This window comes from Acartia tonsa, chromosome 4 (genome assembly GCF_053477335.1).
Source record: "Acartia tonsa isolate MP-2025a chromosome 4, ASM5347733v1, whole genome shotgun sequence".
Lineage (NCBI taxonomy): Eukaryota > Metazoa > Arthropoda > Copepoda > Calanoida > Acartiidae > Acartia > Acartia tonsa.
In genome coordinates, this window is record NC_137263.1 from 34,428,439 (window position 1) to 34,455,549 (window position 27,111).

Here is a 27,111-nt window from a genome sequence, read left to right on the forward strand (position 1 = left end):
GGAATCAAGCAGTTTTTCAACAAATTTACTTACAATTTTGCTTTTACTCTTATACATTTATATTATGATTATTCAGTTCTGACACTATACAAGTGATAATGTCCGTTTGTCCTACCGCTTCAGTGCTTCGCTTTTATGGATGTTGTCATCCTTGTTTTATATATGCATCTTTAGAAAAAAAACTCATGAAAAAAAAACATTTTTAAGGCCAGGGATTCCCCTATTTTAAGTATCAGACTAAAATCAATAAATATTTTATGTTCCATATTGTAACCTGTGCTTGGGGAATTTACGACAAAATCTTTAAAATTTTCAGTAGGTCATCCAGCGGCAACACCACCCCCATATAAACCTTAATTATAAAATCAAATGCAAGAGGCCAAGCCACTAGGTTGATATAATAATAACTATTTATGTAGAACTTTCGTAGTATCTTAATATACGTTGATATTATGACATAAGGAAAATTATCGTCATTTTAGGCTGCTGTTCCCATGTCATTTTTTTCAGTTTGTTTATTCACTAGGAGAGGTATGGATGGGTTAAAGGGGGTGAGGATCGTTATTTAGCCTGCTACAATGATCACTTTATTAGATCCAAGCAATGATAAATCAATTCTTCTAGGTTCGACGGTTGATTTGGGGGGTGGGGGATTTGTTAACAAACTGTCACAATTTGAGATTCTTTTCAACACAACAAAGACAAAGTGCGAAATGGGATTAAAGTTTTTCTTTTTATTTGATAAAATATGTTGAGAAATATTTTTGATTATTCAGTGTATATTAAGTTTGAGTCCTGCGTGCACAGGTTTTTTTGCGTGAATTTTAAATTTTAATCCCAGATCGAGTAAAATAAAGCGTCCTCTGACTGTTGAATTGACGCGCAAAGTGCGCAAATATTTTTTTCATCCCGCTCATATTTTAGGGAGTGTGCCTTCTTTAACTAGACACCCTTCATGTCTCTTAGTGGGTTGTGTGTTGGGGGTTGTCTCCATTCTAGCAATTTTGCGAGGGTGGTGGATAAATTTCGCCATTGGAAAACTCTACATTTCAACCATACTGGAATGCAGACTCAAAATCCAAATTAAAAAAAAGCATAATAACAAGAAATAACATTTTTTCTTTGTCCCATCCCCCAAGAATGTATTATACATATAAACGTCTTAATATTGTAATTGAAGGTAATTCCGACTATTTGAAAAGTTACTTTGGAATTTAAATTTCCTTGTTTTGGTGCATTAGTCAAATAAACCTGTTGAACTTAGGTGCTGTTATTGTATCAAAATAAATGTATCAAAATTTCCTATAATGACATTACAGTGTAGGTTTTTAAAGAAGAAAAGCTAAACTTCTTGTATCTTATCAGTTGGGATGTAATAGCCACACAATTTTTCGACAGGGAGCCGTTTTTAATAATGTTTAGATATTACCAGTTTTTAATAAAGTTTTATCGTCAATATAAAGCATAAATGTTGTATGTCAGCAAAATGTCTCCAAGTTTAGCCAGGTAAATTGTGTATCATTATTTGTTTGGAAAGTATTATGCATTTGACTGCAGTGAAACATGATATCATTCAACAAGAATGATCACGTCCTATAGCAACAAAGCTGAATTTAGTTTAAAACAGAGCTTACAAAATTAAGCTGTGGGCTTGCAGAAGTCAGCCCTAAACAATAAACATGTCATTAGAGGTTAACCTTGCAGTCGCAGCTACTATTTTAGGATACATCAGCCACTAAATCTATAGATTTAAAGTTTTTCGCTGAATAGTTAATACGGACTTTATATATATCCTATATTATAAGGTATTCATGTTTTTTTTGTCTAAAGATTAAGATCTCGCAAATTGCCTCTCCGTATAGGTTGTACTTTTCAAGGAAAGATTCATAAATTGTATCGGGGTGGTTTTATGCTTTTTTTCCTAAACTCTCCCAACTAGTACTAGCAACTAGTACTTTTATAGAGTAGTTTGAACATGAAGAAAAAATATAAACATCTACATATTTTATTAAAATTTCAATTTTTATATAAATATCATTCAGTATAACATGGAACATCTATCAGTTAGGAGCGAGATACCAAAATTTACAACGTAGAAACATATAACTCACCCCTAATTAATCAAATAATTTTGTCTATTTTACTTTTACCATAAGTAATAACCATTTTTAGATATTGTTTATACGTAGTAAAATTTAGTTTATTGCTTCCAACTGCTTATAATTTATTTATTAACAAACATTTTGAATTATCATTTTAAGCATAATATTTCTAGGCAGCTATTAGTATATTAGTTTTAATAATTAAAAAAATTATTACAAAAAAATCTTCTTCATAAATGATACAAAAACTGACTATTCATAAAAAAAGCGTCCGGGCAGCTATCAAACGCCTTTCTTTAGTCAAAAGAACATAAATGTATGTATTTTAAAATCAATTTTAAAAGTTTCATGAAAACATTTTAGTTCAATATCTGTACATCCCCCCCTCCCTCCTCCCACGGTTTTATAAATAATATAAAAATAACACTATGGATTCTGACAAACATAAAATCAACATTTCTTTATATTTTTCGCAATTATCCACAAATATTGGTATTTTCAATCATTTTAATAGTTTTACTAGTAATTGGTTTCTGACTAGACGGTAAAATTGCTTGAAAATATACATTTGAAATACTTGTCAACAGGGCTCGGCAGCCGCGTGTAAGCCTCAGTGAAATCGTCATATTATAACTTTTAAATTCCGCTGGATGGCTAAACCTGTACCTAAACAGACAACCCATTTTTTTCGCTTATTTTGCACTAAAGCTGATTTGAATTTGAGGCTTATTCGCGGCTGTCGAGCACTGGTTTTTATATTTAATTAGATTTTAAAATATTCATTATCAATTTAAAAACAAAAAACTTAACATTCGTATTTTTGTAATAATAATAAAAATTATTTTAATGAGATACAGATGGGTTTTAATATTATTGGAACTTTCATTTTTGTGAAAGACCGTTATGTATGAAAAATGAAACATTTTCCAGTATGGCTTCGAAACCGATTAATATCCGCTGCATTAAAACTGGTTCTGAGCCATATTGAATAGCATCGTATAACAGAAAATTTCCCACGAAAAAAAAATCACAAAATCAATACCAGTTTTATGAGCCTTGGCCTTCGGCCCCTCAAGTCTAACAAAACTGGTTTTAATCTTTTCATTTTAATAGCCGCGGAAAGCTGTCTTTGTGAGAAAGCTGCTGTTCACTATTTTATTTATTCAAATAGCTCCTCTGTGTATAAATTTGATCATCTTTCTTAAAAAAAAATATAAGTTTATTCATCAGCAAAATCAATGGCATCAATATGAGTCAAATTTAACATCAGTTTACACTTTTCATTCTGAGATTTCACTACATAGCACGAATTCAATGGATCATGTTCACTATAGGCCGAGGAATCCAGGGAATCATGTTCATTAAATGGTTCTGGATTCAGTGGATCAAGTTCATTATGATCCTCCTCGTCGCTGTAGTAACAGGATGTGTCCAGACGAGAGGTGGCGGAATCTTTTACAAGCATCTAGAATTTTAAAAAAATTAGTTAAAGTTTTTTAGACAACAAGATTAGTTTATATAGATTAAACAGTTTTTTTTAATTAAGCTTTTCTGTTTTATAGAGTATGTCCGTCCTTACGCATAGCTCTTATCATTAATTTTAGAGTTTTCTATCACCATCTTATTGGACTAAGTAAGATTGTTAAATGTGTAGAGTAGCTTTTTATAAATATTATAAGTTACCTTATGTTGATCTGGGGATAACGTAGCTGAGCCGTTAGAGGAGGACGGGACAGGTGTCGATGCGCCAGATAGAGTAGCTGACTCCTCTCCTGGCAACAAGGACGCCTCCTCACCAACTAGGGTGCTTACAGAAACAGCTGATGTGATGCTGGAGGTGAGATCTGAGGTGATGCTGGTTACCAGTGTACCTCCCTGAATGTACATCAGTTGGATACTTAAAACGAATAATTGCACTTCTGATAAAGTTTAACTTTTACGAAGTGACCTTACATGATATTATAAAAACTTTCAACCATCTCAGGGGAGGGAAAGGGTATGTCTTAATGTTATGAAAGCTAAAGATTTAAGCTGTGTTAACACTTGAAAAATCCAAATATTTAAGTATCTATCCCTGTCTCGCGCCATATCTGCGCATCTGTTGATCTGCAATCAGCTGTTCCTCAAGCTGTTCTGTGTTGCTGTTGCTAGTGCTGTGGTCATAATCTTCAATCATACTACTGTCTACTTCATCATTATTTGATGTATCATTTAGAATATGATCATCATTGCTGTGATTATTAGTTGTGGAGGGAAATAGTTCTGTAAGTTCCAAGTCAACTGTTGGTGTCTGATCCTTAAATAAACAAATATCAAAATTTTGAATTTATTCTAGCCATTCATCATAATTTACAATAGGATCTTTTAGAACATTTTAAAAAATGATATGTGGGTTATAATGACTACAAGAATTTTAGGCATTCAATATCTTTATTACACATTTTCTGGCATTATTTTAAATTTTATCCATACTCGATTCTAAACACTAATTATGCTTCTATTAAAGACACAATTAATGATGAAAAATATGTTTAATTTTTAATGCATATTTATGATTTGTTTTCATATTCTACGATTTTAAAGCTTTTTATAGCGTCTATAAAAATTACTTTTATACTGGCCTTCCAATGGTAATTTAGTATGTGTATTGGCTTCTCATTGGTCATTTGTCCTTTTTTTAAGTGCACTATAAAGAGCTTCTACAATTTTGTACCTGATCCCAGAAGGCTGGCGCAAACATGGATCCTGGAGCCGCCATCACATTATCCAAGTCACAATCATACAAATCATACTCCATCTCTTGGTCCGTCCCAGCCGACAGGCCGGAAGCCGTCGACCGGGTGGCCGACATGCCGGAAATCGTGGATGAACGGCCGCCATTAAGTGTCAAATCTGAACCGCCCGACGAGGACTGGATGGAGGCGGAATGTAATCGTCCGCGAGGTGTTCTTAAATTGTTGGCGGTGAAGGCTTTTAAACTTGCGGTGGACAATGTTTGATCATTGTCTCTAGGACTATCATTGCTGTACATTGAACACTTACTGGTGAATATTTTATTATTTTTTATAACTTTTACATCAATAGTTTTATCAAGTTTCAACCTTCCATTCTGACTAAGATCCTTGTAGGAATTAGATCTTTGCAAAACCTTTGATTTATCTGTTTGTTTGTGAAGACACCAGTCTGACAAAGTTTCAGATCTTCTCAACAATCTTCTCCGTCTCCTCTTTCTCCTCTGATGAGTCTCTGGCAGTGAGATCAGCTTTCTTGTACTCGGAATCTGTATCTGTAGAGCAAGAAAAGTTATATCATTCCTGGAACGCTTTTTGTGACAAAAAACTAAAAGCCAGCTAAAAGCTATTCAAATTATTTTTAAAATTCTAAAGAACAAATTTAAAATCAAAAAATATTATTTGTTTAAAAAATCATTTTCAAGAAGGTACAATAAAGGGGGGCGACAGGTGTGATCATCCTCCCCCTCCCTCCCCTCCCCATCCAAAAAAATTACCTCTACTGTTAAGATTTTGTAAATATCTCAACCCACCATAAATCTTTTTTTACTGGATATTGTTCTTCCCTTTATTCTAAAGCGTAACTCCTCACCTGTTTCTTTTCATTGGCTTCAATATACTCATCCGGTCCTTCATTCACCAACGGAATATATTCAGAAATGGTCGACAGCGAGTGGTAGTAATAATGTTGGCTGGCGGCTGGGGCCGCTGTTCTGCAGTGATCCGGCGAGTTATCTGGCGACGGCTGGCTGACCCTCTTCTTCCAGTGCGTGTACTTGGCCTGCTTGACGGCGTAATCCGCCAACATGACGAGGGTGCAGAAGAACACGAGGATCAGAAGGAGGGTGATGACAACGATGGGTGTGATGATGTTCATTAATGGTTTGATGTAGCCCAACAGGATATCAAATGCCTTGGTCATGTCACCACTGCTTCCTATTGTTAATAGTCATTTACATATTAATTTAAATTCTCACCTTGGATCTTCATATAATTCTGTTTTATAATGAAAGACATATCTAAAGACAATCAGACAGACATAGATACAGCAAGACATACAAAAAGAAATACAGACATATACAGAGACAGACAAATAGACATATAAGTTGGACAGATAGAAAGACAGTCGAACTTTATAATATACATAGATAATTAATTTCAAAATCTTACTTGTAATGATGACCTGCATATGAAACTCGACATAGCAAGTCTTCAGGTCTGCCTGCTTAGATCCCTCCCCCACAGACAGCTCTATCTTTGCCAGGTTGGATCTGGTACTTAGGGGCAGATCTGGCAATAGGTTATGACGGCTACTGGATGGTTTGTCAGGTCCATTTACCTGAAATGATTAATCATTTTTAGAAAACATAACAGTAGGCATATAAAAACAAGGGAGATATGTTGGGTCATCTGAAGGATTTTTTAAAAATTGTCATTTTTATCTAATACATATTACACACATACAATAATACATACATAAAATATGTAATGTATGGGTAAAATAGTTTTTCCACTCCCTAATATAACAATTATGATATTTTTTAGCACAGGTAATTTATAATCAAGATGTGTCCGTAGTCCGACGGTCACTACATATATGGTTATGAACAGATCCTACACATAGTAATCAAACTACATTAAAGACTATTGTTTCAATTACCTGATAAATAATTGTATCCTCGTTAGTTGACCCATCCCTGATATTAAGATTTAGCTGGGGGCAGGACAGGAGGAGGGAGGTCAGGTTCAGGTGCAACACGTGCTCAGAGGGAATCCTGAAGAAACTTTTATTTTAACGGTGGACACTTTTAGAAATTACAGTTTCATAACCTAACACTTTAGGAAAAAATCTGTTAAAATCAGAGCTTGGCAGCCTTGCGTCGGTTGCGATTAAGCCTAGAAATTAAACCCGTTTGGATGCTTTGAAATTCTTTTGGAAAAAAAGCTTCAAAAACAAGTGGTAACATACTATGTTTTTATAGCTTTCTAATAGGGCAAGAGAAGGTTTAAAACTATATGGGGAAAGGTACTTTCACACTTCATACGAAAAATTGCCTGTTTATAGAATAACATTAAAACCCAATGAGAAAATATCGTCCTTAAATTTAAGTGGCGGGTCGTCTTTCCCCTCCCCCTTCCATCTAGAGCCCCTTGTGTCGTATCCGCCAGCATAAAATATTTTAGTAGAGTTCTAGTGTAATAATTTCTTTTTGCATTTGTTTTAAACTAGAAATTAAAGTTTGGAAAGGATTTAATTTATAAACAAGAAAGAACACTTTAACAACATATGAAACACGTAAAGCCTGCCAAATCATTTTTTGCTCTAATAATGATATTAAGCATTCTGAGTATTGATAAAAAATAATTACCTCAAAGTCCATGCGATAGATTTTCCTTCACAAATTCCTAAAAGATATGCAAAACTGATATGTTGAATCAAAACCAGAGCATCTATAGATTAGCCCGTTATTTTTAGCAGTTTTAATATTACTAAATTCTTCGAATCAAAGTCCCTACATTCTACGGGCAATATTAATATAATTATATCAAACTTCATGTGCAATTTAAAGAAAATATCCGTGACATTTAATTCTATACGTTTAAATCAAGAAAAAAATAATTTATCTACTGAAGACCTATCTTTTTTTTTACTTAAATTGAAGCCTATGACTGTATCAATATTATTAATGGATATAGAATATTCGTAGATATATTGACAGGAGGAAATTTGTCGTCAATTTAGCTTCCTAATATGAACTTCATTTAGTCAGTTCTTTCATCCAGTTTGAGGGGAGAGGATGGGGTGTATGGGTTAGAACGTTATTTTTGCCAGTTGCAAGCATTATTTTATCAGAGTACATGAGAATCTGGTGCAACATCCAAATTATATAAATCAATTATATTATTTTACCTGATACTACATGAATATTTCTAGTAAGATGACCGCTCGGTGGTTTTAGCCTAAGTCAAATACTTAAATTAAATAAAAGTTTTGTGCTATTCTAAAAGTTTAAAGCCCTTTTGCTTTCTAAGGGATGAAAAAATCTCACTGACTCTATTTTAATTACCAAAGCATATGGGGAAAATTTTTTTTTTAACTTAATCTAAAAGAAACAAAACTTTGTCGAACATCTAATATTTAAGTATTTTCCTGGTAGCTGAAAAAGAATCAGTTTCCGTGTGTAGAATGTATGTGCACCCACAAGAACAAGGTACATTCGGACGGGACTTCTCTGTTGTCGTTTCCTTCAAATATTTTAGATATTACTTTTATCCAGTGTTTCTGCCAATAAGAATTTGATATTAATGATGTTTCTAGTAAAAAATACTTTTGTTAAAAAAACAGCAACGGCATATGAAAGGTATTAATATTTATAAAAAAAAGATCGAATTGCAAAGCTTTCCAAAGGTATATACAACATTTTCCTGCTGTCAATACATGCTTTATAACTTTTATAATTCAAAATTCACTTTTTGCATAATTGAAACAGTTTTGCAACAACATTCAAGGATCTTTTAATGACAAAATGGATGTCAATCCACCATTCAGGTGGCTAAATTTCTTTATTTTAAAACTTTCATGGGATTTTCCTGGCATTTCAAATTTTGATATTATTATACCTGTGTTTCAGGCAAGGCAATATGATATTCTGGACATGGAACAACCTGACAAATTTCAGTGTTTACTCGGGATCCCTGAAATTTATTTACAATATTAAAATTATGTCAGTTATGTTACGTTGAAATAAATTGTAAGTATTTAATTGAAAAATGTATTAGCGTTAAAATGTGATTTTATTCAGTTCCTAGAAAAAAAAACAAATCATTAGAAACAATTGTTTTTGAATACTTATGGGGCATAAAATTAAAATAGACAATTAATAAATTTGCAGCTAAACTGAACTTCTGAAGTAATGACCCTTTGCCCATTAGAATCTTGTCAAGAAAGTTCAGACTTTTAATCGTACTATCAGCCAAGAAAGTCTTATTTTAAAAAAATTTACTACAGATTTTTTGTTGTAATTTTAGGTAAGCTTTACATTTAAAGAACTTAATGCTTTGATTACCTGACAATTAAGGAGGCGTTGAGGTTGATTGTTGTTGATTGAAGTACATATTCTGTACCTGGACTGTACACCTGTACCACAGGTATGGGAACAGGCAGACCATGTACTCCACTCTCCCCATTCACCTTAAAAAGAAAAGGTCATTTAAAATTTTTTTGAATATTCTTTTCAAATAAAGTTAATAAGTTTTAAGTTACAATCAAGGAATGGTGAAAATGCACTCCTTAGCCAAAAATAAAAACTGAATCTTTGTCTTATCCCTTAATATCCCTGTATTTAACTTATAATGTTGGTAGCATTTAATTTATATGGATTTTCCATGGTTTTTTTCATCTGTATGACACTAAAAGAAAGTGGTCAATTGACTGTTATCATATCAACAAGTGGTCTAAGACATTACACCCAGCTCATACCAATAACAAAATTAATTCGGAAGAAAATCACGAAACCTATACGTGTTTTTCAGCTGTCGTTGGGGGGCAACACATCGTAAAATTGACGACCTCTCCATTTGCCCCCCCAATATTATTTTAGATTTATTTTGCTTGTTGGTTATACCTTATTCCTGCATTACACCCCCTCAAAAAAAAACTTTGAAACTACCCGTTGAAAAAAAATTTAAGCTGGGAAGTCCTTAGTCTGACATAACATCGATTAAGCAATATTCATACTTTTTTCAGGCCCTGCAGATCATGCATGGCCCCTCTGAAGGTGCTAAAAAAATATTCACAAAATAACCCTATTTTTGGTGTAATTCTTTGCCAATCAAATTTTTTTTTAAGTTTATGAACCTAACTTATTTTGTATGAGTAATCTTTTTATATATTTAAAAACATTAATTCCCTTTTTTGTTCCCATAAATACACAATAACAATTATTATAACATTATAATATTTATTTACAAAAGAATAATAATAATTTTATATGTATATTTATTTATTTAGTCGTTTTCATGTATTGAATAAGTAATTATACCAAGTTTTTATTGCATCTTTGCTGAAATGAAAGAAAAACAGGGTCATATATTTCTTGTTGAGTACAAGAAATATACTTCATTGGAATTACAATAAAATACGCATTAACAAAAAAATTATAATTTTATTTGAACTTCTTATTTATTTTTTCTTTTATATATTTATTTTTTTAAGTATTCTCAACTTATTTACTGAAAATGAATAAAAATTTAAGTTAACATATAATATTAATGGATTTCTAAAGTGCTAATCTATCTAACTTGTTAATTTGAGCAATGGGTTATTTTCTTTAAAGTTTGAATCATGTAAATAGCAGATATAATTTTTAATTGAAAAATTTCTCTATTTTTATAATCTCAATTGTTTGTTGTAAATCCAGAAGCAAATACAATCAAATTATTCCAGGGAACGGCCATTGCAATTTTTAAGGCATCCAGCATTGCAAAGTAAAAGGCGACCATCTATGCATTGTTAAACAAGATACCAACTGCAGGATCTAGAAAAACTTTAGTTTTATATGGACGATTTAATCTTGCTGCGTACAGTTAGAACAAGGATGACAACATCCATAAAAGCGAAGCACTGAAACGGTAGGACAAACGGACATTAAGACTTGTATAGTGTCTGAACTGAATAATCAGAATATAAAAGTATAAGAGTCGACGCAAAATTGTATGTAAATTTGTTGAAAAACTGCTTGATACAGGATAATGTTTATGGACATACTTACATTTTTAGGACTTGATTATAGAGTTGCTTTGCTTATAATATTGTTCTTTGTTGTCACAGGAATCAATATACCAAAAATCAGATCAAACGGATAATTAGTTCACATAAAAATTTGCTTTTAAAAAAGTAGAAAAATCAACATGTTTAAAATGGACGTACGGACATTCTGGTAATGATTATAGAGTTGCTATGCTTTCTAAATCGTACCTAACTACTACAGGAATCATCATGCAAAGTTTGAAATCGATAGGACAATTCTAACATGCCTAAATTAACGAATAAAAGCTATCTATCTCGGACGGACGGACGGACGGACGGACGGACGTACGGACGGACCGACCCTAATTATAGAAAAGCTTCGCTTTTAAAAAATGCAGCAAATTGTTAAAAAAAGGTTATTGATTGAGGCTACAAATTGTTGAGTTTTTCTGCGGCTACCGACCCCGCAATTTTTCTTCAGACAAAATATGTTTTTCCACCCATTGCACATTGGGGCATATCAGCCAAAAAGGGGATTTAATTATTTAGAGCCCGAATTTCGTGTTCAAAATGTCAAATTAGAATGTTTGAGGTCAGGGAATGCATTTCTCAACTTATCAGAGTAATACGAAAATTTTTCAGTAGCGCAGCTACTCTATCACTAGCTTTTTGGGCCCTTTAAAGTGTATCTATGTCAATTGTAGTCCGATTTTAGTGTTCAAAGTGTCAAATTAGGGGTTGTTAGTCCTGGTAATTCATTTCGGTAGAAGGGGAGGGGATGGTGTAAAGGGGGTGGATGGGAAATCCTTATTTTAGTCAGCTACAAGTTTGTTCAGTGATGATAAATCCATTATAAATGTAGGCATGATTGACATCAATTTTTAAAAACTAATATCTATATTTATAATGAAATTATGATTCTTGTTTACTGTTTGCGTATATTAAACCTTAACGGTTAGGGGGAGGGGGTCATTTACCCCCCCTCCTCCCCTCCGTTTTTTCTATCATATTTTCTGTGTGTAAAAGATAGAGGGCTATAAATGAGTGACTTCTTAACTATGGCTATGCCACATAACTGAGAGTTGGAATTTTTTAAATATCTCCAGCCTGGCGGGCACTGCATACCAGCAAACCTGACAGGTTCATCCAGATAAAAAGCAAAACATTTTTTCTGACATAAACAAAGCCTTTTATCTTACTAAAATATCATCTAGTAGTAAACCCTTATGTAAAATATAGGTATTCAAGTCAATTTTAGGTTCCAGGTATGATCTTGAAGGTCCTGATCCTCCAGGTCTCTAGAAATCTTTAAAAGCCTCCTGTGACCGCAATTTTTGACTTAGAGACTTCAAATTTTAAATTTAAGCTTTTCTTGTATGTCTACATAAGGTATTAAAATTTCCTAAAGATCCGCCGCCGTTTTCCCGCCACCCGCCGACTGCGGCGGCTGGCAGCTGCCAAGTACAGCTGCGGCCGCCAAAATTTATGTTTTGAGATTTATAATATAAAATTTACACAAAGATAAACATTTTCTGAAAAAATTGTATTTGTAGCTTCAAAAAAAAAGAAAATAACAGCTATTTGAAATTTTTAAGTAAAAAAGGACCTAAAAACAAAGGTTGTTGAATAAAAGAGCGAAGTAAGTGAAAATTGACTTTGAATCACTTATAGTGGGAAATTTATTATCAATCAGGGAACCTGCAAAAAGAACCCCCTCCCCCCGACCGATAAATGTGCGACAAGGGGCCCAACTGTTAAGGGTTAATTAACAAACAGGGATCTAAGGGACAAAACAATGACCGATTAATTTATGTATCATTGTATATTGTATATACCTACATAATATTGATACATCATATTATATTACGAAATTGATTTATGTAGATGACAATTAGTGATTAAAATATTTCAACACTCTACTTAATGAACCAAGCAAAAAAAATTAATAAAAACTTCCTAAAGTTTTTAGGCCAAAAAATATAAAAATTTTATTTTAAAACTTTGGGGACTAGTGTAATAAACAGCCCAATGTCCCCTCCCTTCCTAAATAAAACTGCAGATTTTAAAATGAAGACCAAGTAATTACATAATTTAAAAACAAAGCATTACCAATAGACAGACACATAACACTACTTGCTAATTCCAATTTCTATTAATTATAAGAACACCACGTTATTTGGATATTAACTTAACCTTTGGGACATTTGGCTGTTTATAACACTAGTCGCCAAAGATTTACAGTTGTGTGTTAAAATGTTTTGACTACTAATTTTTATCTACACAAGCAGTAATTTTGTGTTTTATAATTGGGAATGTACATCAATTATATTGACCTTTGTCTTATCCCTTTAGATCATTGATAATGGTAATAATCCTTAGAAACGATTATTTAGTTACATTAAAACTTCGAACATAAAGAGGTGTTGATTTAGGCTTAGCCCCTCCCCACCATTTAGTGCTAGAACTTACAAATATTCATTATTATCATTAGTCCAAAGTCTGAATAAATAAAGTCTGTCACAATCAGATATCTATCCATCTATCTAGTGTGGTAAATTGCAAAATCCATCTATCTATCTATCCATCTATCTATTCATTTATATATCAATCTATCTATCCATCTATTTATCCATCTATCAATCCATCTATCTATCTATCTATCCATCTATCCATCATCCAACTATCTATCTATCCCAACCTCTAAGGAAAACAATAAGGATGATGCAATTCATAAGTAACGAAGCACAAAAAATCTACTGTGATAAATTGCGAATATGGACAATTAAAGAGCAAATGCTTAAATTTAATAGTAAATTACATAATGAATAGCTTTTATAGTGTTTCCAATTTATCTAAACACTCTAAAATAATAGACATAATATACGTGGATATTATAACTGGGTAAATTTTGTTGTCAATTTAGGTTGCTAATTTAGTCCTCATTTATTGGTCAGTTCTTACGTCCAGTATGAGGGGAGGGGATATTGTTATATTAGCATGCTGGAAAGACCATTTCATTTTAGTTGGAGAAAATATGGTGCAACATGCAAGTAATTAATAAATTATATATCCCTTTTTAAGATTCTAATTTCAGGTTCTTACAATATTGACAGGAAGAATTATTTAAGAAATTAGCGCAGCAATATCAAACTTGAAAAAACCCATATATAAAAACCCATATATAATATATGTAATGCATGACTCATCAAAAGTTATTTTGTCTAATTACGTTAATTCTAAGAGATTTTATAATACTTTTAAAATTGTTGGTGAAACACAAAAAGTATGCCTTTTTCTGTAAGAAAATTTTTGCATTTCTTGACTTCCATGCATTAGAATGCTTACTTGAAAAGCGTATTTTTACGATTCCTTTGAAATCTGATGTACATTGGGTATGATAATACTCATAGAATGTTTAAAACTTGATTTGGGGGTGGTGAATTGATGCCCCTTGTTGCCCCTATGTGCATTGTAAAATAACATAATTTCCCCCATGAGAGCCCCTGCCTACCAACCAAACAGACCAGACAAACAGACAGACAGACAGGTATAGGAAAGGGTGGGGTGGGGTATTTATTCCCCATTCCTCTTTGCGTTTACTCTTTTAAATGTTTGTGGGGGGAAATTGAAAGAAAGGAAGAACAAAAGTAGGTATAAGGAATAAGACAATGTACGATTAATCAACCCATCAATTTTAATTCTAAATTTTGTTTTTGGCAGCTGGTTAAAATATGGATTTAAAAATGCGTATATATTAATTAACATTGAACTTTCCCCCTTATTATAGAAAAGATAAATTTTGAGAATACAATTTTTAAAAATATCTTCTAATTCTTTAAAAAAAAAATAATAATAAGGCTAGGGGGGAAGGGCAATGATGAAGATACATACAAAAGTTTTAAAAGAGTTTGATAGAATGGAGGAGGGTGGGGTGGGAGGGGAGAAAGCGACAGCGCCCCGGAAAACTGAAAAGTTATTTTGGAAGGGAATATTAAAGTGTGTATTGAAAATTGAATAAGCAATTTTGGTAAATCTGATTTTGTGGCGCAATCAAGGAATCAAACATTAACACATCAGCTCGGACAAGGAGTAGTTTTACAAATAATTGAAAATTAAGCAGGCTCAATTATGGTTCCTTAGGTTTTGAAAATTGTGAACTCTAAAATGTCTTAATAATAATTGATAGAATGTCCGTTTCTTCTCTTATAAATCTGATACAAACTAATTGAATAGGGCGTCTTAGTGAAGCTTGGAAAGTTCTTAATAGGGTCTAGGGGTTCAAATTTGGTCATTTATACCTAAAATTATTTTAAGACATTTCGTAAGGATAATCTAAAATTTTGCATTTTAAATAAGTATGGTATCTTTAAAATTATTTCTCTTTATCCTATGATTGCTCTTTGTGATAATATTTCTTCCTGGTTCAGCAAAATTTGTCAAAATATTTAAATTTTAAAAATTGTATTCCATAAGATTTTATATTTATGACTAGAAATATATTAGAAAATTTGTAAATTTGTGAATGTTAACAAATTTCATTTGATTTTTTGTAATCTTTTACCCTACATACAAAACACAAGGTAAATTAGACAGCAAGCACTTTAATTTCACAACATTTGTCTGTAGTATTTTTGTTGGTTGTGCCTGTTTATGAGCCAAGGCATTATCTACTACAATTTTTATTAATGATATGCTACGTATCTAAAAACAATATAGATAATGTTCTAGTTATGGTGGTATTCATGTACATATTAGTAGCAAAGCTACTTTAAAATTCACATTTTCAAACACTTTTTCGGCTGTTATTTTAGATACATTTATGAAATTTGTGTGATTCCATAATCTTTACTCTATAACTCACTTTGTCCGTCCGTCTATCCATAAAACTGTGATGTGAATAGGATTTCTATATGTATAGGAAGGAAGAGGACATTGGGCTTTTTACTACACCAGTCCCCAAAAGTTTTAAACAACGTTTTAAACAACTTTGGGGGTTTTCATTGATTTTGATTGGTTGGATTATTAAGTTGAGTGTCCAAACACTTTTTGGGGTAATTTTTGTGTATCATCTTTGGGGATGTACATGGATTTATCAGCCATTGTCTTATCCCTTTAGTTCCCTGATTTATATATGACATTTGAATTCTGAAATATGTTTGGTTTATTTGTGCCAACTAATGGGAAACTGTGTTTTCTGTAAGGAAATATTTTTTTCATCGAAAGTAATAAAAGACCAACTTATATTTTCTTTTGTGTATAGTTCTCTCATAAATGAGTATTTATTCTAAATACACTATGTCCACTCTTCTCTTTTACTGTCCCTAAATAAAGTTTCTTTTTTAGTAGCGAAGCTACTCTATAATTCACTTTGTCCGTCCGTCAGTCAGTCCGTCAGTCAGTCCGTCCGTCAGTCAGTCAGTCCGTAACGCTATGGGGGAAATGGGATTTACTCAGCTCCTATAATTGATAGAATGCTGAAATTTTTTGACAACATTCCCATCATGAAGGAGCACAATTGACTATAAAACATCATTGGCGTTCTGACCGATTTTTAGCAGGTTTTAGGCTATTTTTATATTTTTCACATTTTTCTCCATATCTTCAGTGTTTATGGTCCGATTTTCAAAATTTTTTCAGTTACAGATATCAAAATTAAATTTCCCGTCGTTTAAAGGAACAACCATAAAGGCCAGACTGCCTTTTTAGCAGGTTTTAGGCTATTTTTATTTTTTTCACATTTTTCTCCATATCTTCAGTGTTTATGGTCCGATTTTCAAAATTTTTTCAGTTATAGATAACAAAATTAAATTTCCCGTCTTTTAAAGAAAACAATCATGACGGCCAGACTGCCTTTTTAGCAGGTTTTAGGCTGTTTTTTATATATTTAACATTTTTCTCCATATCTTCAGTGTTTATAGTCCGATTTTCAAAATTTTTCAGTTATAGATATCAAAATTAAATTTCCCGTCTTTTAAACAAAATAACCATGACGGCCAGACTGCCTTCTTGGCAGGTTTTAGGCTATTTTTATATATTTAACACTTTTTTCCATATCTTCAGTGTATATGGTCCGATTTTCCAAATTTTTAAGTTAAGGATTTAAAAATTAAATTTTTTGTCGTTTTATTAAAACTACCATGACGGCCAGACTGCGGTTTATCAGGTTTTTGGCTATTTTTATATGTTTTACTTATTTCCCCATATCTTTGTTTATTTTGATGCAATTTTCAAACTTTTATGGGATATCAGTATCATAATAATTTTTACTATTGTTATGAGCATCTTTAATATAATTTACTTTGACCATCGTCATCATGCAAAATAAAACAAGGTTTCATGTTTATTTTATCCAATAAATCTATTCTTGATTTTAGTAAAAACCTTTTAAATCTACCTGTACGTATTCCCATCAACGATTTTTTGTGCTTCGCTACTTATGGATGTTGTCATCCTTGTTTATTCTGTGCTTCCCGTTTGCTAGATGTTGTTAACCTTGTTTGTATTATTATTTGTAACAAATTGAGGTAAATTGTTCTCATTTTTTGTAAATATTTGCTCATATTTTGTGTTTTGATAAATATTTTATGTGTGCTAGTAACAGTATGTATTTAATCATATAAATGTACAACTAAACAGTTAGGGCTCATAAAGACTATATAGATTCACATAAAGGTAAAAATAAGGATTAGGCTAAATATTTCAGGGGTTATTATTGAATTGGGTTGTACAAAGAAACAGCGTTGATTGATTTTTGCTATTACAGCTCCTAAACTCCTCCCCCAAAATTGGACATTATTTAAGGAATCAAGATCAAAAATTTTCCAGATATAGGTCATAGTTATATAAGTATATGTGTACTAAGATCTAAATTAGTAATTTTGGAAATGTTTAAACAATCATTGTAGTCTTTCCAAGCCCTGACTTGTATACTGGAGGTCTGCTACGATTTAATTGAATTCTGTGTAGATATAAAGTGTGTGTATGTGTGTGTTTATGTATACATTTCCTGCTATAGAAATAAAGTAGAAGAAAAGTTGAGAACTAATCTTATTTTGTGTCAAGACAAACACAAAATTTAAATTTAGTTTGTTGAAAGATTAAACCTGTGTGTTGAATTAGGTTTATAACAGGGAGGGAGGGGACATGGGGCTGTTTATTAAACTAACCCCAAAAGTCTTACAATAACGTTTTTTATTCGTTGGCTTAACAACCTTGGAGACTTTTATTGATTTATTATTGGTTGGTTAATTTAGATAATTGTCCAAACGTTTTAACCACTAATTGTAATCTACAAAAGAGGTAACTTTTTGTATCATCATTGGGGATGTACATCAATTTATCGGCCATTGTCTTATCCCTTTATATCCCTTGGTTTATGGTGCTTTCAACATCAAGGTTGGTTCCTAAGTTAAGATTTGATAATCTCAGGGATCTAAAGGTATAAGACATTGGCCGATGTATTGCTGTACATCCCCAAACATAATCTCAAAATTGCCCATTCTGTAATTCTGTTTGGACACTAAACTAAAAGAACAAACCAAACTAAATTTATTAAAAGCCCCCAAAGTTGTCAAGCCAACGAATAAGGGAAAGTTAATATAAAACTCTGGGGACCAGTGTAATAAACAGCCATTGTAAACACTAGTATCTTGTACGCATAGCTCTAGTACATATCTCTATAGGCAGATGTTGATTCCCCCCCCCCCGCAATTTTTTTACATTTACAATAAATAGTTTCAAAAGGAGAAATAATTTTCGGAAATATCTTAATTCAGAGAGGCGTTTTTAAAGATGACTCATTTTAACTTTTACATTTCCAACAAATATCCATGCTATTTACCGAGCTATTCTTTATAGTGAATAAACGACCACAGAAACAGTCAGAAATAGATAGGTGGAAGTACTAAAATATTTTTTTTTTATTTCTTTATTATCTTTATGCCTTTATTGGGACTTTTTATGTAGCTATCCTATATTATGATTCCTATTATTTGATCTGATTTTAATGTGTCCTAAATTTATGATCTTTTTTCTGTATATTAGTGTCCAAATATTGCTGGGATAGTTATCAACAAAGAAGAAAACACGTTATATAAAGGTAACTTTTATATTTGAATGGTTGAAAAGTTAGAGGAAAGTTTGTTTTCTTTGGCTAAAAATCAACTGTCAAATATCGATAAATCTCTTTTTAAATTTTCTTAATTTTTGGCATAAAAAAGAAAATAGCCCTATGGAAAAGTTTATTTATGAATAAAGAAACTAAATTGAATCTGTTTAAAGATAGAATAATGTTTGAACGCTCAGTCTGTGAAATGTATTTTATTGAATATTGATTTAACTGTAAAGATCAGACAAAATATTGATACCAACATTTGCTTTTCATTTGGTCAGAATTAATCCGGGCTCGGCAGCCACGCAATAGCCGAATGTAAGCCATAGTGAAACCATCATTTTATAACTTTTGGATGTCTATTCTAAACCTTTTCCTAAACAGATAATCAATCTTTTTAATTTTTTTATGCACACAAGCAGGTTGAATTTGACTTTTATAGAATTTGGTGCTCTGAAATTGTCTTTTGAAAGAATGAATTTATCATTATTTGGATCTTGCACCAGATTATTATGTACTCTAAAAAAAGTGAAATTTGTAGCTGTCTAAAATAACGATATCCACCATCCACCCCCTTTACCATATTCCCTCCCCTTTTATTTAATGACCGGATTGACCAATAAGTGATGTCCATGTTAGCAAGCTAAATTTTTCCCCTGTCATAATATCCATGTATATATCATATCCATTTTTGCAAGCTACCTGAATTCTTGTCTGGTTTACAGGTATTGATAACAGTTGCCACCTGGCCTCCACTTCCAGTTGATATGTATTTATAACAATACAAGCTCTTTGTATCATACTCATTCTTGTTGTCAGCTGTTTGTGAGTGTGTGTACACGGTGCACGGGAACACAACGGCTTTGTCTCCAGTCACTACTCTGGCCTCGCCCAGATATTTTTCTATATATTCATAATATTACATATATTTTTACAAATTTTCCAAAATGGCTCCAGTCTTGATTTTTGCCTGTTAAAATCATCCTATTGATTTTTAACTTTCTATGAAAATACCCAACAATAACTAAGAATCTCGGCGGCTTAGAAACTTTATAGTCATTGTCAAAATACAAATTTACATCTATTTTTAACATGTTTTTTTTGGCCTTTTGATACCTTATTTTAAAAAGATATGATGGATTCTTGGTACTACGAGGGCAAGTACATCATAGCTTCTTGCTATTAAGTTTATGCCAGTTTTTTAAAGATTTTTGTTTAGGTTATTTCTGAAAATATGTAAAATTCCTTCTCTGGTAACTGAATCAGGTTTGATAAGTTTGTATATTCTAATTTTATCTGAGTCTCCAATACACTGAGGATAATCTATTTCTACCACTACACCGCCTACAGTAATATCAGATCAACATTTTAGTATTTTTCAAGACAATTTTTTATATATTGAAAATTATTTTGCATTTTAAAGCTACTCTACAAACCGCTTGTATCAGCAGGTCTATTGAAACATCTATTTTCTTTTCTATATTTAAATGTCAACCTTCCTTTATCTTCCCCCCCCCCCCAAACCCATAACTTTCTTATTTCTTTAACTGACTTCTTCGTTGGTCTAATCTAATTCTTATATTGTACCTATTGAACAAAGTGGTTCTTCTTTTTGTAGAAAAGTTAATTAAATTTAATAAAATGTGTGACAACAATGCCTGCAGTAGATGGATTAGAATTTGATGAACAATACTGATGATCCAGTCCATGTCCTGTGGCTGGCTCCAGAATCCTGTACTCCAGGCTCCAAGTTACAGACAACCCATCCTGCTTGGCCAATACTGAGGACCTTAACATTTATGTAATACTACTAAATTTTTTATAATTATTCCTGGTTTTTTTTGGAGATAAATTGAAAATAAGATGGAGCCCTAACCCTTCACGGCCAATATCATCGGGGCTCCTTTTTCCACTGCAGTAAAATCCTTAAAACGGCCAAAAAATAAAAAATATTCACAATTTAATTAATGATGAGATCTTAACGGGCAGTCAGATAGAAACATTAACAAACATTATTAATAGAAAAAATGAGCTTACTTTGTGGCAACAGACGTGGATCTGCCATACCCCTGGAGGTCGGCCGTGACAGCGACAGTGTAAGTGCCCGGCCAGTCCCAGAACTTGCAGGGTATCTGTACCAGGCTGGAGGGCAGGTAGTAGAATCTCTCCAGCTTGTACAGGAAGTGCAGCTTTGTCACCTTTAACAAAAATTGATACTTATTCAAATTCATGAGGATTTTTTTCATTTTTTAAAATCAACTTTTAAATTATTAACCACAGTATGAGTTGAGTTGATTGGTAAAATATTAATGAAAGGTAGTAACTTTTTATCAGGAATTGGTAAATAAATCTAAAATAATATAATTGCTTCGAAGCGCTTTCTCTAAAACCACGAAATCTTTACGAATATTTTCCCCCCAAATATATTCATGAATACGTTTTATAATAACCAAAAATATAAATATGCCTACCTGGTGATGACAATCCGTGATGATGCTACCATTCTCCAACTGAATATCCAGGCACTTCTCCAGCCGGAACCAGATAGACGGCAGGCCAGGCTTGCCGCCCTGCAGCAGGCCTTTCGTCTGGCTGGCGGCCACAGGTGGACACACCGCCCTGGTGAATCCGATGGTAAATGTGACATCGGCCGTGAATGTCTCTACCTGGGAAGGTCCGGTTATTCGAACCAGCGGCCAGAGCACCTGAAATAATTTTTTGATCATTCTAATGTTTTAAGACTTCTTATTTTTATCGTGTTTGCTTAAGCATTTATGTGTGTGTATGTATGTATGTATGATTGTGTCTATATATATAAGTGTGTGTGTGTGTGTGTGTGTGTGTGTGTGTGTGTGTATTGCATAGTTTGTGTAACTTTTATACACGCAAACTGGAGCAAAGCTAATAGTTAAAAATATACATATTCAGCTTGCTCATTGTTTATTGGTTAAGTTAAAGTTGGCAATAAACAAGAAAATTTAATACTTTTGTTAACATTGGTGTCTAGCTGCTCTGTATTGGAAGGAAATCGAATGGACACAAAAAAACGTATAACCTATTTTGAAAAATAATAGCCTAAAACCATCTCGGATCAGGGGATATTAAGATCTTAATGGACAAACAACCGGTTAGATACACGTGAAAAGCAGCTACTTTAAAAAGATTCAACTTTTGTAAAAATAAATAATTTAGTGAAATGTTTGCATGAGACTCGAGGACTTAAAATAGGACAAACCAATTCAATCTAAAATATAACAAAGATAGGTAGATATATACATACATTACAAAAAAATACATTGATGAATTTGTGAGTCAGATAGATTATAAGACAAATAGATTATTAATTAGATAGATTTCAGTTAGATAGATTATAAGTTAGATAGATTGTTAGTTAGATAGATAGTCAGTTGGATAGATCATCAGTTAGATAGATTGTTAGTTAGATAGATTGTAATTAAGAAAGATTGTCATATAGATAAATAATCAGTTAGATAGATTGTTAGTCAAATAAACTGTTAACTAAAAGATAGATTGGGAGTTAGAGAGATTGTAAGTTAGATGAATTTACAAATAGATATATGGATAAATATGATTGATAGATAGATTGTAAGAAATGATAATTGCTTAAAGTAAAACAAAGAAAGCTAAATAAATCCAGGAAACCAAAGGGGAACTTTTATAACATAACCTTTGTTTCATTTTATTTGAATAGGAAAATGTCATACAGAACATACACAACATACAAAATAAATTGGGTTAAATATTTCTTTCATAAAGATACATCCTTATATAAAAGTAACAGGATTTCTGTTTGTCTATCTGTCTTCACCAAAAGAACTCTTTTACGATTGGACCCCTTTGGCTCTTTTTACAAAAAAGCTTTTTTTAGGTCCGTGGAAACTTTATAACTTTTTTGGAGCCAGGTGAATTGAATACCTCCAACCTTCTAAGTGAAACAGCAACTAGAAATAAATGACCTCACCCCCTCCCCCAAATACTTTTTAAATTTTCTATTTTAAAACTAAAACCGAAAGTGGGGGGCAAACTTCCTCCCCTCTGTGTCTAGAAGCCTCTAGGAGAGTAGCCTATATTATTATAATAAAATGTTTACCTTGAATTCAACCTCAGCAATGGTAGTTCCATTAGTGTAGCTGATAGCTGCTGAGTGGTTTCCTCCATAGACTATAACTCCACAAGGAACTCGGATAATTCCCTATAATAAATTAAAAGGATCAATGTGTGTGTGTGTGTGTGTCTGTCAACCGAAGGATCTTGCTAACCGCTGTTCTAATACGGTTCTCTTTTACAGTGTAACTTCTCATTGGTCTTGGGCAGGTTTAGCACCACCTATATGCCTTCTTCATATTTTTTGGTAAAAAGCTGAACTATAGGTCATTCTTTTTATTTATGTAGCTAAAAGCTACTGAGTTATTTCCACTATAAACAACAAGGTGGTGTTTTTTCTTGCCAAATACATTTCATGTTACTTTTAAAAATATCGTTTTTTTATAATAAAAAGATTAACAGTAAAATGCATTTATATATTTCTTTAAGAATTGAATTTTATTGTATTGACATTCAACTTAGAGATATAATCAAATTGTCGATTGGGTTTTCTAAACATTTTTAAAATTGAAAAGTAATGGAAAATGCAGTTTATATTTGTTATTTTACCTGAATATTTTCTATCAATGCCGATTATGATTAATAGAAGCGTAGCTAATCAGTTTCTCTTGTGCAACAAGAATATTTACCTGTTCATGAGCAACTCTATTAGCATACAACAATGAGTTTCTCGCGTGTAACAAGAATATTTACCTGCCCATGAGCAACTCTAGTAGCATACAACAATGAGTCTCACTTATGTAACAAAAATATTTACCTGTCCATGAGTAACTCTAGTAGCATACAACAATGAGTTTCCCGCAAGTAACAAAAATATTTACCTGTCCATGAGTAACTCTAGTAGCATACAATAAGGAGTTTCCTGCGGGTAACAAGAATATTTACCTGACCATGAGCAACTCTAGTAGCATACAACAATGAGTTTCCCGCGTGTACCAAGAATATTTACCTGTCCATGAGCAACTCTAGTAGCATACAACAATGAGTTTCCTGCGTGTAACAAGAATATTTACCTGTCCATGAGCAACTCTAGTAGCATACAACAATGAGTTTGCCGCGTGTACCAAGAATATTTACCTGTCCATGAGCAACTCTAGTAGCATACAACAATGAGTCTCACTCATGTAACAAGAATATTTACCTGTCCATGAGCAACTCTAGTAGCATACAACAATGAGTTTCCCGCGTGTAACAAGAATATTTACCTGTCCATGAGCAACTCTAGTAGCATACAACAATGAGTCTCACTCATGTACTATATATTTACCTGTCCATGAGCAACTCTAGTAGCATACAACAATGAGTCTCACTCATGTACTATATATTTACCTGTCCATGAGCAACTCTAGTAGCATACAACAATGAGTTTCCTGCGTGTAACAAGAATATTTACCTGTCCATGAGCAACTCTAGTAGCATACAACAATGAGTCTCACTCATGTAACAAGAATATTTACCTGTCCATGAGCTACTCTAGTAGCATACAACAATGAGTCTCACTCATGTAACAAGAATATTTACCTGTCCATGAGCTACTCTAGTAGCATACAACAATGAGTCTCACTCATGTAACAAGAATATTTACCTGTCCATGAGCTACTCTAGTAGCATACAACAATGAGTCTCACTCATGTAACAAGAATATTTACCTGTCCATGAGCTACTCTAGTAGCATACAACAATGAGTTTCCCGCGTGTAACAAGAATATTTACCTGTCCATGAGCTACTCTAGTAGCATACAACAATGAGTTTCCCGCGTGTAACAAGAATATTTACCTGTCCATGAGCAACTCTAGTAGCATACAACAATGAGTCTCACTCATGTAACAAGAATATTTACCTGTCCATGAGCTACTCTAGTAGCATACAACAATGAGTCTCACTCATGTAACAAGAATATTTACCTGTCCATGAGCTACTCTAGTAGCATACAACAATGAGTCTCACTCATGTAACAAGAATATTTACCTGTCCATGAGCTACTCTAGTAGCATACAACAATGAGTCTCACTCATGTAACAAGAATATTTACCTGTCCATGAGCTACTCTAGTAGCATACAACAATGAGTTTCCCGCGTGTAACAAGAATATTTACCTGTCCATGAGCTACTCTAGTAGCATACAACAATGAGTTTCCCGCGTGTAACAAGGCATGGATGTCATTGAATCTTGTTGGATCATAATTGTCAATTTTGTAACTGTTTTTATATAATGTTTAACCTTATTATAAAAAGAAATTTTATTTTTTAAATTGGTATTAGGATGGTTTAATGCCATTTTCAGTCTTTTGTGTCAACCTTGAATACATAGTCCCTAGATACCATGTGAGAAGCTATAGTTATTGTACAATCCCTTTTTTTTCAAATAACATATATTTTATCTTAATGAATTAATGACAATTTGACTTTAGCAAAACGTTTATTAAACTAATATATTAATTTGAGATATGGTAAATTTTTATTTAGCTAACAAAGCAAGATTTTTGAATAAGTATTTGAATTAGTATTTTTTAAGTACTTAATTTTGCTAAGCTACATAAATATATTACCATCATTGTTTTTATTAAAGTAAAAATATAGATTTAAATTAGTTAAAACATTTCCTAAGATTAAGATCTGATTCTAGGGCCACATAGTTTTCTTTATCCAATCTAACCCAGCTCTCGTAACCTTAATATATCAATTTGATCATATGAATAAGTCATATTCATAATCAAATATAATTCTTTCCCATAATACTTTCCTTCATTATGTTTGTTTCTTGTTTTGGATTAAGTAAGGGTTATAAGAGTGCGCAGGGATAGAGCCCCAAGAGGTTCGACAACACTCTCGCACTCCAACCCCTCCCCCCCCCCCAAAAAAAAAAGCTACGAAAACATCCATATTTTTACTTTACACGTTTGTAATGCCATCTAATTATTACCAAAATTTTAAAAATTCAAATACAAATAAAATTAGATTGATCAAATTTACCTGGATTTATGAAGTTTAGAAGGATGATAACATGTAAAGAATTTAACTTCATTTTTCATTCAACATTTTATCTCAGTTTTACATCTTAATCTGCAATTAAAATTAAATTATTTTTTATTTATTTTTGTCAATGCTAAAATTGAGAGAGTCGGATAAGGGATAATGGACCATAAAAGAAACTGTTCCCTGAAGTTTATAAGCTCGTTTTGTTAGTTCTAACACATCGGGGTTAAACATCGAATAAACACCCTGATATAGCGATGCTCCCAACTGGCTAAAAATACGATACCCCTCATCCACCCCCTTACCCCAACCCCCTACTCTCATACTGGATGAATGAACTGATCATTAAATGAGGTCTATATTATCAATCTAAATTGACGACAAATTTTCCCCTGTCAATATATCTACATATATCCTATATCCATTGTAAATCGTAACAGTGTCCAATTCGCCAATAATTTTAATCTACACAAGATTTAATTTTATTGATCATAACTGGGGTGTACGTGCATTGATTTATCGTCTATTGTCCTATCCATTAATTTTGCTTCCACTGAAGGGAATGACCTGATTTTGCAAATTATTCAAGCACTCTCTAACTATTAAATCATTAACAACCCAAAATATCCATTAAACAAAGCACATAAAAGCATAATTCCATGGTTGGACCCATTTAATAATCAATTCGCTATTCTATTATTAATATCATAAGTAAATATTATACAGTGTTGACTATTAAAGTTGTATTTATACCCTAAACCGGAACAATAATATTCTTAAGAAGCGCAGCTATATCAACCTATTAATATTCTTTATAAAAAAAGAACAAATAAGAAAACACACACAGAAAATAGATTCTTATGATTTGTTAATAAATCCCTAAAATCTGACGGACGGGCAATCAAATCTACATACAGAAAAACCCTAGTTATAGAGTTGTTGATCCACTAATAATGCCAGCCACCCCGGACCAACCCCCCCCCCCCCCCTCCTCAACACACTATCTCGGATACTATTAGAGATTAAAGAGATTTGTA

At 32.5% G+C, this 27,111-nt stretch overlaps 3 protein-coding genes and 1 long non-coding RNA gene across 4 annotated transcripts; all 4 read right to left on the bottom strand.

The window, feature by feature from the left end:
• Positions 1-2,514: 2,514 nt before the first annotated feature.
• LOC145315436 (uncharacterized) lies at positions 2,515-3,989 on the bottom strand. Its single transcript, XM_080155417.1, has 2 exons — positions 3,786-3,989; positions 2,515-3,567 (listed from the first exon to the last, which is right to left on the bottom strand). The coding sequence occupies exons 1-2, from the start codon at positions 3,987-3,989 to the stop codon at positions 3,322-3,324; spliced, it is 450 nt and encodes a 149-aa protein (XP_080011543.1). The 3' UTR covers positions 2,515-3,321.
• A 160-nt stretch (positions 3,990-4,149) lies between these two features.
• LOC145315437 (uncharacterized) lies at positions 4,150-8,189 on the bottom strand. Its single transcript, XM_080155418.1, has 8 exons — positions 8,182-8,189; positions 8,025-8,074; positions 7,483-7,519; positions 6,774-6,888; positions 6,284-6,452; positions 5,706-6,049; positions 4,816-5,388; positions 4,150-4,398 (listed from the first exon to the last, which is right to left on the bottom strand). The coding sequence occupies exons 1-8, from the start codon at positions 8,187-8,189 to the stop codon at positions 4,171-4,173; spliced, it is 1,524 nt and encodes a 507-aa protein (XP_080011544.1). The 3' UTR covers positions 4,150-4,170.
• Positions 8,190-8,256: 67 nt separating this feature from the next.
• LOC145318306 (uncharacterized) lies at positions 8,257-19,871 on the bottom strand. Its single transcript, XR_013879302.1, has 4 exons — positions 19,675-19,871; positions 9,181-9,305; positions 8,735-8,809; positions 8,257-8,359 (listed from the first exon to the last, which is right to left on the bottom strand). It is a non-coding gene; the product is annotated as an uncharacterized LOC145318306 (long non-coding RNA).
• A 302-nt stretch (positions 19,872-20,173) lies between these two features.
• On the bottom strand, positions 20,174-25,407 carry LOC145315438 (uncharacterized). The gene is made up of 7 exons (XM_080155419.1): positions 25,397-25,407; positions 25,195-25,297; positions 23,084-23,185; positions 21,444-21,677; positions 21,010-21,170; positions 20,631-20,761; positions 20,174-20,316 (listed from the first exon to the last, which is right to left on the bottom strand). Exons 1-7 carry the CDS (start codon positions 25,405-25,407, stop codon positions 20,174-20,176), a joined length of 885 nt encoding a protein of 294 aa, XP_080011545.1.
• Positions 25,408-27,111: the final 1,704 nt, after the last annotated feature.